The sequence below is a fragment of the Panthera onca genome, chromosome X, assembly GCF_046562875.1.
Source record: "Panthera onca isolate mPanOnc1 chromosome X, mPanOnc1 haplotype 2, whole genome shotgun sequence".
Lineage (NCBI taxonomy): Eukaryota > Metazoa > Chordata > Mammalia > Carnivora > Felidae > Panthera > Panthera onca.
This window is the reverse complement of record NC_138357.1, coordinates 47,501,037-47,517,889: the sequence shown is the minus strand read 5'-3', so window position 1 is coordinate 47,517,889 and position 16,853 is coordinate 47,501,037. Positions and strand designations below refer to the sequence as shown.

The 16,853-nt window shown below is 45.9% G+C and overlaps 1 protein-coding gene and 2 pseudogenes across 5 annotated transcripts; 1 reads left to right on the top strand and 2 right to left on the bottom strand.

The window, feature by feature from the left end:
* Positions 1-1,690: 1,690 nt before the first annotated feature.
* LOC145713748 (delayed-rectifier potassium channel regulatory subunit KCNS3-like) lies at positions 1,691-5,600 on the bottom strand (annotated as a pseudogene).
* Positions 5,601-5,706: 106 nt separating this feature from the next.
* Positions 5,707-7,279, top strand: LOC145713747 (delayed-rectifier potassium channel regulatory subunit KCNS3-like; annotated as a pseudogene).
* A 4,651-nt stretch (positions 7,280-11,930) lies between these two features.
* On the bottom strand, positions 11,931-14,862 carry ARMCX6 (armadillo repeat containing X-linked 6). Of its 5 annotated transcripts, none has more exons than XM_081792410.1 (4): positions 14,738-14,862; positions 14,358-14,435; positions 13,903-14,028; positions 11,931-13,589 (listed from the first exon to the last, which is right to left on the bottom strand). In XM_081792410.1, exon 4 carries the CDS (start codon positions 13,442-13,444, stop codon positions 12,542-12,544), a length of 903 nt encoding a protein of 300 aa, XP_081648536.1. In that variant the 5' UTR covers positions 13,445-13,589; positions 13,903-14,028; positions 14,358-14,435; positions 14,738-14,862; the 3' UTR covers positions 11,931-12,541. The 5 variants fall into 5 exon arrangements, with proteins under 5 accessions (XP_081648536.1, XP_081648539.1, XP_081648540.1 ...); XM_081792413.1 differs by having other exon boundaries at positions 13,909-14,028; XM_081792414.1 differs by having other exon boundaries at positions 13,903-13,983.
* Positions 14,863-16,853: the final 1,991 nt, after the last annotated feature.

The window sequence follows — 16,853 nt, the reverse complement described above, 5'->3', positions numbered from 1 at the left end:
CCTGTAGGGTCTCCTAATTCCTTCATACTTTTACACTTAAAGGGTCTCACAGATCTACTTGGAAGTTACCTTTGTGAAAGGTAGGGGGTGTGATCCAACTTGACTTCTTTCCCCAAAGGGGTAGCAAATTAACCCAGCACCATTTAGCACTCCATTCTCACGCTGCAGTGTGGCACATATGGGATCTTCATGCACCCAGCTGAGCATCCCCTCTGTGGCTTCCCGGTGGGAATTGTGTCCTGAGGCACACCTTTCTCCCAGGAACTCCTGACTCGGGGACCCTCAGCTCACTGGGGGGGGGCCCTATGGCAGGTGGTGTGTGTGTTAGCAGGGAGGTATGTATTGGTGCTTGTGAGCAGGCCTCTGTCCCAGGTTCCTTCTCAGGACATATCCTGGCTCACAGGAAACATACGAACCCCGTACCCCAGCCTACTTTAACAACACGGGAAAGTGGGGACTGGTTTCTTCCCTCACCAAAATTACTGTATTTGTGTGAGAGAAAAGCAAGTTCATTTTCTATGTTTAGATTTGCTGCACTTTGCACATGGTAGTCTTTTGCCACTGTTGAAGTATGCCTATTGTCACATGTTGCATTCATGGCTCAATAGTTTCTCTCAACACTGCCCTTGATTTTTTATTTTTATTGTGGTATGTTTCATCAATCTGGAATTTTAACTAGTCTGTTCCTGTCAATGTTTGTATTGAACTGTGATATTTTTTTAGGAGTCTTCACATCCCATATTTACTAGAAAACATTTGCCTATATTTCCTTCTTTTCTTTAATATTTTTTTTTTTAGAGAGAGAGAGAGAACAAGTGGGGTGGAGTGGCAGAGAGAGAGAGGAGAGAGAGAGAAAGAGAGAGAGAGAGAGAGAGAGAGAATGTGAAGTAGGCTTCCATGCCCAGTGTGTAACCTGACACAGGGCTTGATCACACGACCCGGTGATTGTGACCTGAGCTGAAATCAAGAGTCAGATGCTGAACTGACTGAACCCCCCCAGGCACCCTGCCTATATTTCCTTTTAATATAAGTACAGTTTTTCTTTTTAGAGTTAAAGAAAGAATTTCTTTAGAGTTAGGTTCTTTTTTTAACCTACTAGTAGCGTATATTTGTAATGTGTGTGTGTTTTTGTACATGTGGTTTGAGGTAGACTTTGTATCTTAATTTTCTCTAAATGTATAATGAGTTACACTAATGTCATTCATTGCAGAATCCAATTTTTTCCCATACAGAATTAGGCAAGTGTGCTCCAAATTCCCATGTTTAGAATATGAACATGGATTTACATGCATTGTCTCCTTTTGTGGATCTTAACAAGCATGTAGTCTTCAGTCACTGGACCTTTGGTTCTTCTTATCAGTAATTCACACTTAGCTCAATTGAGTAAATGACAAACACAGAATGATATGTAAGGCATAGCAATAAGTTCCACCCAACACCATTCACCTTTTTTCCCAAAATCATATCACAACTCTTTCTTGTAAAACATAAATTTTAGAACAAGGCACTTAGTTCACTGTACTGTGGAAAAATAAAGAACATTCTACCATCTTGGAGCAATGAATGTCCAAGTATGGCTGTAAGGTACACACTGAGAATTTAATGATTTTAACGAACCCATTGAAGTTTACAAAGCTGTGTTAACCTAACATCAGGAAAGAATGCAAGATAAAGGCACAAATGTCCCTGCTCATGTTGCAGTGTAATTCCCCAAGGATGCCATGTTATAAACATCCTCATTGTCTTCAGTGCTTGAAGCATATGTAGACTTGGGATTGCTCACCACAATTCCCATAGAAGATAGACTGGTGATGAAGGAGTGCATCTGTTGTGCATAAATATCTCTACTGTTAAAGTAAGGTAGCTTGTGACATGTCTCTGGTGGGTCCTCACTGCACTGGTTCACATCAATGTCCTTCTGCTTCTGGAAAACTTGTTGAAGATAATGGTGATAGGCCATTGATAGTGATAGCACAGATGATGCATGTGCTGGCGATAAGCTTCCTGGCCAAGGTGACTCGGTGCTTGTCTCCATAGCCCCTAGTAGTCATGCTGATGGTGGCCCACCATCAACATATAGGGATGCTGGTGAGGTTGGAGATGTGGTCATCTTTCTCCACAGAGTAGATAAGCACAGAAAAAACGGAAATGCCCACAGAGAGAGAAGCAACAGCCTAACTTCATGGTAGCTGTGTCTCTATGTGATATCTAGAGAACAAAGTCCTACTGAGCGCTGGGCAAGCTTGAGAATTTGAAAAATCCTTATAAGCCTGAAGATCTGGACCACCATGCCCATGTTCTCAATGTCCTCGCTCTCTTCCTCCTTGGTGTCTACAGTCAAGGTGGCATAGAAGGGAATAATGAAGATGAAGTCACTTATATTCAGAGGGTTTTTCCAGAATTTCTTTTGAAAGGGAGAAACAAGCAGCCAGATGGCAAGCTTGCAGGTGAACCAAGCGATGCATGCAATCTCCAAGCCTTCCAGCACGGGGTCATCTACCTCTCCATCCTCATTCTGGAACTCTGATATACTGTGGACACACATGGCCACAACGGAGGCCAGCACCACACTCAAGGAGGTGATGGCAATCAGTGAGCTTGGCAGACAGGCAGTAGGCTGGATTTTCCATTCAAATCCACATCTTCTTCTGTAGTTGACCAAATTGCAGCTTATCAAACTTATCCAGCTCCTTCTCAGAGAACAGTCTTCAGAAGAGCCTGTACTCACATCATTGCTTTTCATGTCCCAATCTTTCTCATAGTTTTCTTCCTTGCCTTCCTAGTAGCCCTTACTGCAACAGAAAAAAACCCCACACAGCTCCTCCATGACATGTAGCTTACCTGTGCAATAAAAATTCAAAACATATCTGAACAAGGAGGGGTTCAGTTCAAAATAGTACTCCTTATCGGCATCACTCACTGTAGTCTCACAGCTCCAGAATGGCCTCTTCCAGGTGAGCAGCTTTCTGAGTCTGGTGTGAGGAAACCACGGGAGGGTGCCTTTGGTTGATGCACTTCTTAGAGCCTCCCTCGTTCAAGTTGACAAGTCCCTCCTCTTGTCCAGGATGATGCAAAAACTAATCAAATACCACGGTGGATAGAGGAGGCAGGGAGCTGGATGTGAAGGGAGATGAGGAAGTTCACACTGCACCCTTGTGTTAGATGTCACACTCTCTGCCCTCGTCCCATCCAGTGGAATGTCCATCATCATCTAAGAAGCTCTGCCCTTCTTCCCTCACAGAATGTGTGGTGCACACAGGCATTTAGTGGCCAAAAGGAAGAAAATAATCATGTTCTCCAGTTATACCAGCTGAAGCAATTGCTACGAAATCAATCTTACAGATTTGAGTGGGATAAGATCCTCCACCAATGGGCTTCTTTGTCATCTGTAGGATCATAAGCTTCTTCTGTTTCCCGTGTCTGCTTTGTGGCACACACTGTCCTGGGAACTGCGGGAGTCCAGACAACTCAGGATCACTCAGCTCTGTGATGCTGCCTGCCCACGGCTGTGGGGATCAGGCTTCATGGTGCAGCGAGGAAAGCAGGGTGGCCTGCCTAGATCTGTCTGTCTGTCCATGCAGAATCCAATTTTTAACGTTTTAAGTGAAATTGCACTAAGTTTATGGGTTAATCATTGGCAAGAGTTGGCATCTTTATAATTTTCCCATCTAGGCACATTTATTTAAATCCTCATTTTCTTTAGTGAAGTTTTCTTTATAATCATCTTTCCCATTTCTTTTTGGGTTTTATTCCTGTGTATTTGTCTGTTTTTGTTTGCTTGTGAATAGGCATGGTGAATAGGCATTTACCTTCTCCTACAATGCTATTTCCTTCAACTCCACTGTTCTTATTCCATGTGCCAACACACTAGATATATGTGTGGGGTCTGCTGCTTTTGGAACAGCAATAAAAAAGGAGAATGATCAAGTGCTTCACCATAGTTACTCCTAAAGAGGAAGGAAAAGGAAAAGGACAAGAATTAAGTCCTATTGTTCCACAAATGTTCTTTTCCAGGAACTCTCCCTATAGACCCTTTCTTTTCTTTTCTTTTTTCTTTTCTTTTTTTTTTTTTTGTTACTTTTATATTCTCTTGCTCCCTCTTCCCTGGAGTGCAGTAGTTCAAATTGGTTATTCTGGCTTATTCAATCATGTTTTTTTTTTTTTTCAATCCTGGCAAGGTTTCCATTACGTTTAACCATGTTCTATTGTTCTTTGTTCTTGGATGTATGGATATGGGATGATTTTGAAGGAAGGAAAGGTATTGGAATTTAGCCAAACTTTAAATTGATGGCTATGAGTTTTATAAGTTAGCATTGAGAAGTCTAAGTTTCTCTTTTTTCAAGTTTACTTATTTATTTTGAGAGAGGGAGAGACAGAAAGAGAGAGATAGGGAGAGCACACATGAGCAAATGGGAGAGGGGTAGAGAGAGAATCCCAAGTAGGTTCTACTTGGTCAGCACAGAGCCTGATGCTGGACTCGATCTCAGGACCTGTGAGATGGTGTCCAGAGCTGAAATCAAGAGTCAGACACTTAACCGACTGAGCCACCCAGGCGTCCTGAGAACTCTGTTTCTTTTATTTTTTATTTTTATTAAAATTTTTTAACATTTATGTATTTTTGAGAGAGAGAGACAGAGCGTGAGCAGGGGAGGGACAGAGAGAGAGGGAGATACAGAATCCAAGGCAGGTTCCAGGCTCTGAGTTGTCAGCACAGAGCCCAATTCAGGGCTCGAACTCATGAACTGTGAGATCATGACCTGAGCTGAAGTCGGACGCTTCAATCCTTGCCAGGATTGAAAAAAAAAAAAAAACATGATTGAATAAGCCAGAATAACCAGTTTGAACTACTGCACTCCAGGGAAGAGGGAGCAAGAGAATATAAAAGTAACAAAAAAAAAAAAAAAAAAAAAAAAAAAAAAAAAAAAAAGAAAAGAAAGGGTCTATAGGGAGAGTTCCTGGAAAAGAACATTTGTGGAACAATAGGACTTAATTCTTGTCCTTTTCCTTTTCCTTCCTCTTTAGGAGTAACTATGGTGAAGCACTTGATCATTCTCCTTTTTTATTGCTGTTCCAAAAGCAGCAGACCCCACACATATATCTAGTGTGTTGGCACATGGAATAAGAACAGTGGAGTTGAAGGAAATAGCATTGTAGGAGAAGGTAAATGCCTATTCACCATGCCTATTCACAAGCAAACAAAAACAGACAAATACACAGGAATAAAACCCAAAAAGAAATGGGAAAGATGATTATAAAGAAAACTTCACTAAAGAAAATGAGGATTTAAATAAATGTGCCTAGATGGGAAAATTATAAAGATGCCAACTCTTGCCAATGATTAACCCATAAACTTAGTGCAATTTCACTTAAAACGTTAAAAATTGGATTCTGCATGGACAGACAGACAGATCTAGGCAGGCCACCCTGCTTTCCTCGCTGCACCATGAAGCCTGATCCCCACAGCCGTGGGCAGGCAGCATCACAGAGCTGAGTGATCCTGAGTTGTCTGGACTCCCGCAGTTCCCAGGACAGTGTGTGCCACAAAGCAGACACGGGAAACAGAAGAAGCTTATGATCCTACAGATGACAAAGAAGCCCATTGGTGGAGGATCTTATCCCACTCAAATCTGTAAGATTGATTTCGTAGCAATTGCTTCAGCTGGTATAACTGGAGAACATGATTATTTTCTTCCTTTTGGCCACTAAATGCCTGTGTGCACCACACATTCTGTGAGGGAAGAAGGGCAGAGCTTCTTAGATGATGATGGACATTCCACTGGATGGGACGAGGGCAGAGAGTGTGACATCTAACACAAGGGTGCAGTGTGAACTTCCTCATCTCCCTTCACATCCAGCTCCCTGCCTCCTCTATCCACCGTGGTATTTGATTAGTTTTTGCATCATCCTGGACAAGAGGAGGGACTTGTCAACTTGAACGAGGGAGGCTCTAAGAAGTGCATCAACCAAAGGCACCCTCCCGTGGTTTCCTCACACCAGACTCAGAAAGCTGCTCACCTGGAAGAGGCCATTCTGGAGCTGTGAGACTACAGTGAGTGATGCCGATAAGGAGTACTATTTTGAACTGAACCCCTCCTTGTTCAGATATGTTTTGAATTTTTATTGCACAGGTAAGCTACATGTCATGGAGGAGCTGTGTGGGGTTTTTTTCTGTTGCAGTAAGGGCTACTAGGAAGGCAAGGAAGAAAACTATGAGAAAGATTGGGACATGAAAAGCAATGATGTGAGTACAGGCTCTTCTGAAGACTGTTCTCTGAGAAGGAGCTGGATAAGTTTGATAAGCTGCAATTTGGTCAACTACAGAAGAAGATGTGGATTTGAATGGAAAATCCAGCCTACTGCCTGTCTGCCAAGCTCACTGATTGCCATCACCTCCTTGAGTGTGGTGCTGGCCTCCGTTGTGGCCATGTGTGTCCACAGTATATCAGAGTTCCAGAATGAGGATGGAGAGGTAGATGACCCCGTGCTGGAAGGCTTGGAGATTGCATGCATCGCTTGGTTCACCTGCAAGCTTGCCATCTGGCTGCTTGTTTCTCCCTTTCAAAAGAAATTCTGGAAAAACCCTCTGAATATAAGTGACTTCATCTTCATTATTCCCTTCTATGCCACCTTGACTGTAGACACCAAGGAGGAAGAGAGCGAGGACATTGAGAACATGGGCATGGTGGTCCAGATCTTCAGGCTTATAAGGATTTTTCAAATTCTCAAGCTTGCCCAGCGCTCAGTAGGACTTTGTTCTCTAGATATCACATAGAGACACAGCTACCATGAAGTTAGGCTGTTGCTTCTCTCTCTGTGGGCATTTCCGTTTTTTCTGTGCTTATCTACTCTGTGGAGAAAGATGACCACATCTCCAACCTCACCAGCATCCCTATATGTTGATGGTGGGCCACCATCAGCATGACTACTAGGGGCTATGGAGACAAGCACCGAGTCACCTTGGCCAGGAAGCTTATCGCCAGCACATGCATCATCTGTGCTATCACTATCAATGGCCTATCACCATTATCTTCAACAAGTTTTCCAGAAGCAGAAGGACATTGATGTGAACCAGTGCAGTGAGGACCCACCAGAGACATGTCACAAGCTACCTTACTTTAACAGTAGAGATATTTATGCACAACAGATGCACTCCTTCATCACCAGTCTATCTTCTATGGGAATTGTGGTGAGCAATCCCAAGTCTACATATGCTTCAAGCACTGAAGACAATGAGGATGTTTATAACATGGCATCCTTGGGGAATTACACTGCAACATGAGCAGGGACATTTGTGCCTTTATCTTGCATTCTTTCCTGATGTTAGGTTAACACAGCTTTGTAAACTTCAATGGGTTCGTTAAAATCATTAAATTCTCAGTGTGTACCTTACAGCCATACTTGGACATTCATTGCTCCAAGATGGTAGAATGTTCTTTATTTTTCCACAGTACAGTGAACTAAGTGCCTTGTTCTAAAATTTATGTTTTACAAGAAAGAGTTGTGATATGATTTTGGGAAAAAAGGTGAATGGTGTTGGGTGGAACTTATTGCTATGCCTTACATATCATTCTGTGTTTGTCATTTACTCAATTGAGCTAAGTGTGAATTACTGATAAGAAGAACCAAAGGTCCAGTGACTGAAGACTACATGCTTGTTAAGATCCACAAAAGGAGACAATGCATGTAAATCCATGTTCATATTCTAAACATGGGAATTTGGAGCACACTTGCCTAATTCTGTATGGGAAAAAATTGGATTCTGCAATGAATGACATTAGTGTAACTCATTATACATTTAGAGAAAATTAAGATACAAAGTCTACCTCAAACCACATGTACAAAAACACACACACATTACAAATATACGCTACTAGTAGGTTAAAAAAAGAACCTAACTCTAAAGAAATTCTTTCTTTAACTCTAAAAAGAAAAACTGTACTTATATTAAAAGGAAATATAGGCAGGGTGCCTGGGGGGGTTCAGTCAGTTCAGCATCTGACTCTTGATTTCAGCTCAGGTCACAATCACCGGGTCGTGTGATCAAGCCCTGTGTCAGGTTACACACTGGGCATGGAAGCCTACTTCACATTCTCTCTCTCTCTCTCTCTCTCTCTTTCTCTCTCTCTCCTCTCTCTCTCTGCCACTCCACCCCACTTGTTCTCTCTCTCTCTCTAAAAAAAAAAATATTAAAGAAAAGAAGGAAATATAGGCAAATGTTTTCTAGTAAATATGGGATGTGAAGACTCCTAAAAAAATATCACAGTTCAATACAAACATTGACAGGAACAGACTAGTTAAAATTCCAGATTGATGAAACATACCACAATAAAAATAAAAAATCAAGGGCAGTGTTGAGAGAAACTATTGAGCCATGAATGCAACATGTGACAATAGGCATACTTCAACAGTGGCAAAAGACTACCATGTGCAAAGTGCAGCAAATCTAAACATAGAAAATGAACTTGCTTTTCTCTCACACAAATACAGTAATTTTGGTGAGGGAAGAAACCAGTCCCCACTTTCCCGTGTTGTTAAAGTAGGCTGGGGTACGGGGTTCGTATGTTTCCTGTGAGCCAGGATATGTCCTGAGAAGGAACCTGGGACAGAGGCCTGCTCACAAGCACCAATACATACCTCCCTGCTAACACACACACCACCTGCCATAGGGCCCCCCCCCAGTGAGCTGAGGGTCCCCGAGTCAGGAGTTCCTGGGAGAAAGGTGTGCCTCAGGACACAATTCCCACCGGGAAGCCACAGAGGGGATGCTCAGCTGGGTGCATGAAGATCCCATATGTGCCACACTGCAGCGTGAGAATGGAGTGCTAAATGGTGCTGGGTTAATTTGCTACCCCTTTGGGGAAAGAAGTCAAGTTGGATCACACCCCCTACCTTTCACAAAGGTAACTTCCAAGTAGATCTGTGAGACCCTTTAAGTGTAAAAGTATGAAGGAATTAGGAGACCCTACAGGAGACTCTTTGTAATTGGGGCATGAGGGAGGACATCCTAAGCCACACACAAAAACAAGAGGCAATGAGGGAAAAGAAGCCTGCCTTCCGGGTAACAGGAGGCCAAGAGCAAGAGAGGAGGGAAGTGACAGGGTGTGAGGTGATGCATGCAGCATGTGTAGCAGACAAGGGACTGGCCGATCCTCTGCAGGACTGTCCTGGACTGTGGTGTAGCACCCATCTGCATCTTAGACCAACGGGTGGCCCGCCCCTGGAAAGGAGCCTGGAGCCAGCACTGGCCACAGTTGTCAAACTCTAAGCTGAATGGTGCTGTGGCGGCTTAGAGATTGACTTGGTGAGGGCTGTGCCTATCTGTGGGTGGCATATCAAGGTGAGGGGATTATGGTTGAAACTGTTTTGAGAGTGGCACATAGGGCCCCGGGGAAGGATGCAGACTTTGAGACTGGAGGCATCCGCTGGGAAGCTGGATGTCTGCAACCTCAGGAGCCACTTAATGGGGGCGGGGGGAGGTCAAATCACAAATTTCCCAGGAGAGGCAGCAAGCTGGGGAGGGCACTGGGAGCTAGTGTGCAAGCCGGTACCCACAGGCACCAAATGTAGACGTAATCATGAGATGAATAAGAAGCAGAACCAGGGCTTTTTGGGAGCTGGAAGGCAGTCTGTGGGGGCAGTTCCAGATTTAGCCAAGAGGCAGGCAAGGCTGGGGTGGGCCCCATCAAGGCAGGGCCCTTCCCCACAGAGTGTGACAATCTCAAGCATCGATGACCTTGTCAAATATTTCCCATGGGGAAGCCCAGAAAGAATCTGTTAGTTGCAGCAGGCAGGTAGGCAAGTTTGGTGCCCGGTGGTCCCATGCTGTTTCATTCTGAATTAGGTATGAGAGGGGGCACCATGGTCTTTCTGGTGCTGAAAGCCTCTGTGTGTCTTAATCAGGCCCTGAGTGGCAGGCATGCTCCTGAGTCCCCTCCACTGCCTCTAGGGCTCCTGCTCTGGCACAGCAACCAACCAAGGGATGAAGGGCAGACCAGAGGCCTGAGCTTCCAGACACAAGGAGTGTTTTCTGGAGGGCAGTGCCAGCAGACGCAGAGGAGGCTCTTGAGTTGGGCCAAAACCACACCATGAAGACCCTTCGATGCCAACAGGCTTCCCAGGGACAGAAAGTTGCTCAGGAGATAGGCAGAAAGCCTCCAAGGCCCTCCCTGAGTTAGAAGTCAGCCGTGGCCTAAAAACGCCAAGTGCCTGCCTTGGAGATGGAGGACAAGTGCCTGTGGCAGCACTCGACTGTTGATTTGGCAGAGCAAAGAGGAGAAGGGAGGCATGTGTTAACTTGGGGCCCCAAGCCAGGAGGAAGGAGAAAATCTTTTCTGCCTTTGTGCTGAGATTAAAGAGAATGAGCATGAGGGTGTCACTGAAGACAGCATTGGCCAAGCAGGCTCCACTGGGACAAGTGGGTGTGGGAGCTGTCTGCACGGCCATTCTACTTGGGAAATAGATTGCCCAGTCCACCTGAGGCTGGCTTGGGAGAAAGGGGTGGTCGCATTAGCAACTCTTAAGCAACATGGCAGGGCCCAGCAGCCAGCAGAGGAATAGAGTTCCCGGGGGGTGGGGGGGTGAGCCCTACTGGGGCGTGGTGTCACAGCAACCACAAGTCACATGCTGGCCATCCAAGGTGCCAGTGCCTGGGAAGAAGCAGTGTCTCCATTGCATGTTGGAGGATTCTGGGGCACCTGGCAGGTGCCCGTGCCTGCTAGTCAGCCCGAAGCACAGGGCGGATGGAAAAAAGTCTTAGAGTTGTAATCTACCTGCAACCCAAACTCTGGGAGAAGGGAGAAAAAGTAAAACTGTGCTCTGTGCAGAGGAGAGCAGTCCGAAAGCAGAGCACACACAGAGTGCTGATGTGCAGGGCACAGTGGCCCAGAGCAGCATCCCATGGAGACCAGGAGAGGGCACCAGGCACAGAAGCAGCTCTGCCCAAGGGAAGCTTCTTGTTGAGCCTGTTGGCCAGGGCTCTGAGGAAGAGGACCATTGCTTGACACATCAATAGCCATCAGGGAACCTGGCTTTGGTGATGCAAGGGCCAAGGTGCTGCTGGGAGGGGTCTGGCAGTATTGAGAGGGGTGGCAGCGTGACTTGCCCAGATCCACGGAGTGGTTCAATGCACAGGGCTGGGTTCCTCCTTTCCTCCTAGGGATGCCAGGAGCTTGGATGGAGGCGACAGAGATGTCTCCCCATGGACCTGTCATACCCTGCTACCACCCTCAACATCTGCCCTACCACCCCAATGGGGAGTTCATGGAAGGCTCTGCTGGCCCCTTCTTGGGTTTCACCGAAGGTACCAGGGAAAGGGCAGAAAGGAGGTTCCCCCAGAGGAAGCAGAGGCCAACACTTCTCGCTCTGCCAGGAATCTGGGCTTGGGGTCCCAAGGGAGGGAGGGGGCCTGGAGGTAGGTTTAACAGCCGCTTTGCAGGAGAGACAGAACTACACAAAGTGGGCACTCGGAGAGCGGCAACCATCACTGCTATACTAGTGCGTGACATGCGCAGGGATGGGTTGTCCAGTGGTCCCCAAGGACGTGTACACACACCCCAAGGATACTGACCTTCCTATTTAGGCTGGCAGTCAAGGAAAGACACTTTCGTTGAGGGATTTCTCTGCTCCAGGTGCCAGGCACTGTGCCGCCTGCTTCAAAAGTGTTGTCTCTTTCAGTCCTCCCAACACTCCATCCTGATTCCACTAACCCCACCTCCACTCCCCTGCTCCCACCCCCAGCCCTCCAGCCCCTTCTTGAGGCTTATCCTGAGCACTGCAGCCCACCTCTACCCCGCCTCCTGTGAGCACTGATAAGCATGCATTTGTCAGGGAGCAAAGGCCCCCAGTTAGTTAGCGCGGGTTGGTGTCGGTTGGTCGCGTATTTTTGTCTTCCTCTTCATGTAGACTGTAAACTCAAGGGCAAGTTCCATGTCTCACTTTTGCCAATCAAAGCACACACCTTTATTGATGATACATACAAATGGTAGGTTTGGGTGGATAAGGTTAAGTCAGTACAGCACACAAAAGGGGGGTGTAGGTTTTTGATGAATAGGTTCACCATCCATCAGCTCGCAAAGAAGAAGCAGTAAATGAGAAAGAATTCAACCTAAGCGGCAACAAAAGCATTTTCAGCACAAGCTCCGATATGTGTCTGGTCTCCACAAAATGGTCCCGCTTAGACAGGGAGACCACCACGGGCAGGGCATCCCTCATGATGCTATAATAGGATGTTCTGTACCCACATCTGGCAGCTGGAATGATCCCTTTACCACAGGAAGAAGGCCACAAGGGAGTGACTGACAATGCACATTGCCTGCAGACTGCAAAACCAAGAAGTTACTCCAAGCCCTGTGGGAACCCCTGCCTGGCCAATAGGAGTGTGGTCCTCGATTTAGCGAGTGTAACTTTCACCCCGTGATGTGGTGATGGGCTAAGACTGGATCTTCAACAGCACCCACTGCAGATTCTTTGAGTGAGAACACATGTGTGTGTTCACCAGAAGGGTTTTGGGCAGATTCAGTTCCATTCTGTTCGAGATGGCCATTTAAGAGGCCAGGGTGTCCAGGAGAACCTGTCTGTTTCCGTTCCTCATAAAGAGGGACATGAATGAGAGCAGCATTTGGGCACCCAGCAATTCCCCTGCCAAGACTGGCTTTTCGGACAAACCCATCAACAGTTTCAAAACCTGAAGCTCAGCACATCCACTTCCCTCTGCTATCAAAGGAAACTTCAAGTCTGAAACGGACTTGGCAAGCATGTTATTAATAACTGTCATGCTTATTAACAAATTTAATCCGGCCTGCTGCAGAAACGAGTTGCAGCAATGTGACACAGTCTCCCGACACACTTCATTGATGTACATCTTAATCTGCCCCTGATTTTCAATACGTGCATTCAAGTTATCCGGAGCACATAAAGCTTTCTTCTTAATAGCGGGGTCAGGAGTGGGAATCGCGTTTCCAACAATGGAGAGGCTGGCCAAATGACTATTGATATTGTGGATAAATGAAAAACCAGCATCCTTGGGCTGAGCAAACCACATTTTGCCCTGAATGAAAGGACGCTTGGAGAGGTCAAGAACACAACTGAAATTTCTAAAGCTTTGATTACTGCAAGTATTTTTATGTTCGTAAGGGAATGGGCGCTGTTTTACTGGGTGTGTTCGATTGGCCTTGCCCCCACCTGAAGGCCTATCTTCAGTGCCTCCAGGGGCCCCAGGTTCAGTCCAGTCCCCATCCTCACTCCAGGGCCGAGCCATAGTTGTGAAATCAAACCAAATCTCAGGTTCCTCCTCATCCAGCTCCTGGTCATCGTCCCATTCCTCTTCCTCCTCCTCCAACTTGTTACTGTCATCTCTTCCTAATGTTAGTTTGTAAACACAGTAGCAGGCACCAGCCCCAATCATGAGTCCTGCTGCCATCCAACCCACTTCCCGAGCTCGGCCCATGCTCAGGTCTGTGCCAGTCTTTGGGTAGGATGGGAGAGGGACTTGTTCCACCTGATTGAAGAGGATGCTAAGGCCAGGGTGAGTAATGGTGGAGTGTAGTCCTCTTCAGCTTCTCTCAGGTTTCTGTAGCTCTCTTGTGATGAATCTATGGTTGAAAAATAGTATCAGGGCCTTGTGCTGTGTTTGAATTTGTGCCTCACTACACAAACAGGGTAGAGTTTGAGTTCTGGCTGAGAGAGTTGGATTATTAGTAACCTGTTTCTTTGTTATTTGTTTATTATTCTCTATGTACCATTGGGACCAACCATTATGCTTTCAGGCCCTACAGAAAAGGGCAGGAGATAGGGCTGTGCTATGCTATCCAGGAGGGTGGTGACATGGAGAGGCAAACCTTCAGGTAGTCTCCTCTGTCACACACCCCCACCTACAAAGCTTCACAGGCAGTTTTCCCCACCAACCTCTACCAAAGTCAGGTAAATTCCTTCTTCTTCCCTTGTCTTCGGTTGTCAGTGCTCCTTCCACAGAGATTGATGGACAGTCTGGCAGAAGGACAGATGGAAAGACAGATAGCCGGCTTTGGAAAACTGAAAATGTGGTTGGATGGATCAGCACTGAGAACACAGGTCCTAATACCCGCTTTTCTGAATTTTCAGCCTTTGACTTTAAAATATTTTTCACACCCTCCTGACTTTCCTAACGAGGGTTCCCCCCTTCCCCCATATCATCCGCCATTTCCCCAGCAAAGGCCGCCACACCCCTTTCCCTGCACTGAGATGGGAGGGGGTGTGGAGAAAGAAGGGGCCAGGAGAGGGCGACTCGACCAGGCCCGCGCAGTTCCCAGCCCTTCCTTCTCCGCCACCCCCATCACCACCCCCCACCCAGGGTCCAGGGCTCATCCCACCCTCAGACCGACCTGCACGGACCCAAGGCAGTTTGCTCCTTCCCTCAGGACGAGTTTTGAGGCGTCCTATGGGCCAACAGACCTACAAACCTGCAAACAGACAGGGAACCCAGGGGAGGGAGTATTTGGTGGACGGAGCAGCACTCGGGACACGAGTGCCCTAATTGTGGCACCTTTCTTCGGAGTCTCTGGAACCGCCATTCACTCCCCTAACCACCCGCCCAAAGTCCACCAGTTCTCTCTACTAAATGGGCACGAGGGAGGGGGGTGCCGGCATTTAGAAAGTAGGCGAGAAGGGGACACAAACCGGATCAGCTCGAACCTGAATTCGTGACGCCCTTGGCCCTCTCCTACCCCCGCCGCCTCTAAGCAGAGCCCAGGCTCCTACCGACCTCGCGGTCCGGGACTAGTTTCCTTCTTCCTCCACACGCCTACAGAGTGATAGGGGTTGGTACCCAGATGGAGGCGACTAGCAGGACTTCTGCTCTAGGCAGCTCTTGGTCACGTGACCACCACGTCACGAATGAGCTCTGGCCCCCAATTTCCACTCCCACAAGCAGTGCGGCAGGCGCCAGCCTGCCCCGTACCTCCCCCCTTCACACGGGGCCCTGTCACTCTTTTCCTCTATAACAATACCGTTAAGCCAGAAGTGGCCTTGGCTCTCTGGTGGTCGAATTTGCCTTTCTCTAATTACACGATGGGGCAGCATCTTTTCCTGGGTCAGCTGTTACTTATACTTCTTCTGGGGGGAAATTTCTTATCTTTTCCTTGGCTCTGAAACTCCTGCCCCCATACCTTCTTTTTCTACTCCTTTGCAATCCGGTTTCTGCACCAAAATTCGGGGGTTTGGGGGGAGTTGCATGAAAGGAAGCTCAAGTAGTTGTGAGGTTTTTATTAATATTTTTGATACATTTATGTTCTATTTCATGCTTTCTTTTTTATTGACTCAAGCTACACTATTTTGTAACCAGAAAATATAATAAATTTATTTCAGTTGGAGAAAAAAGAATTTAAGTTATGTACATATGTAGATACATATATATGTAATACACAAGATTTGCCAGGTAATAGGAAGACCTCATTGATTTGGTTAAGTTAATTTATACCCTGTTGAAAATATTTTCTACTGAATTCACAGGAAATAGCAGGTTCCAAACAGCATATTAAAATTTAAAAACATATCCTTGCAAACAAAACTAATGTGCTTTCAATATGATTTATAGATTGATGGATAAAATGGATGTATAGTGAGGTGGTCAGTGTTTTAATCGTGGTCATTTTTGATACGTGAACCACTCTCCCTTTCTTTGGCTGAACTCATAGTATTAAGTGTCAGATGGCTGAGAACTTCATAGAAGATTGCTGAATGGCTTTCCTTCTGGCTTCAAAGGACATACTTTATGCAGACCCTAAATTCAGATTAATCTTACTGTTCAGATGAACTTTAGAAATTAGTAACTTCACAGATTAGCCTGTTTTTCTCCCAAAAGTCTTTATTCAAAATCTATTCTCAAGTTTTGTAGTGTAACCCATAAGAAATCCATAAATTAAAGAATTCCCTGTTATCCCACTCACTGATGGAAATGAGGCTTAGCAGGTGAAATGTTCATTTAATCACAACATTGGTGAGATATCTCCAGGATCTGTTGTTCATGTACTATATGTCACCCTAGCAGCGGCTTGTGTTCAGCACCTTCCAGTGTAGATAGTGGTGAGGGTCTGTAAGTGAAATCTTTGTCATTTTTCCCTCACAAAAAGCACAGTTTACAGGATCCCAAGCAGTCACCAGGAGAAAGAGGCCTTTTCACTCGCTGCCTTCTGTGACAATTTCACTGTACCACCCATACAAGCACCTCAGAATAATCCCAGAACTCGGGGACAAAGTATGCAGAAACTAGTCTCCAGACATTCAGCTGTCCCTGCCAGGGAGTCATACTCTAAATATAGACCCTTCAGGCAGCTTCTTTCTTAGAACATTGAAATAAGACACCCTAGCAGGAAGTTCCCCTTGTAAGGGGCCCCTGTGTGGGGGAGGCCCTTTCAGGAGGTGAGTCAGGGAGCCCAGAGTGCCTTGCTGGTGAATATTCAGAAGTCAAGAGCACACCACAACTTTCTGGTCTTCCTCAAAACTTTTGTAGTCCAAATTCCTTCACCAGTATCATGCTATTTCTCTCTAAAACCCTTACAGCATTTCTTTTGCATCATCTCCTTATACTGTTCTTTTTGTCTCCCTTTATTTTCTTCTAGACGAGTGAATTCCATTTATGGAGTTTTACTAACAAATCTAACTGTTCATCATTCAATTTTTGGCTGCTAAGTACTTATATAAATGGCTTTTGCTTGTTTTGACCATATACATTAGAAAGAACTTAGGAGTATGTAAAGCTTAACAAAGCTTCAAGGACAAAAGCACCACTCTTACCTCTCCTTACTAGTATAAAATATCTCCCTCCCCTACTTTGGTATGTTTTCCACTTATTCCAACATATAACTATCCCGACCGTCATT

Excerpts from the sequence above, each read along its gene's own strand:
- ARMCX6 (XM_081792410.1), bottom strand. The coding sequence starts at position 13,444 with ATGGGCCGAGCTCGGGAAGTGGGTTGGATGGCAGCAGGACTCATGATT.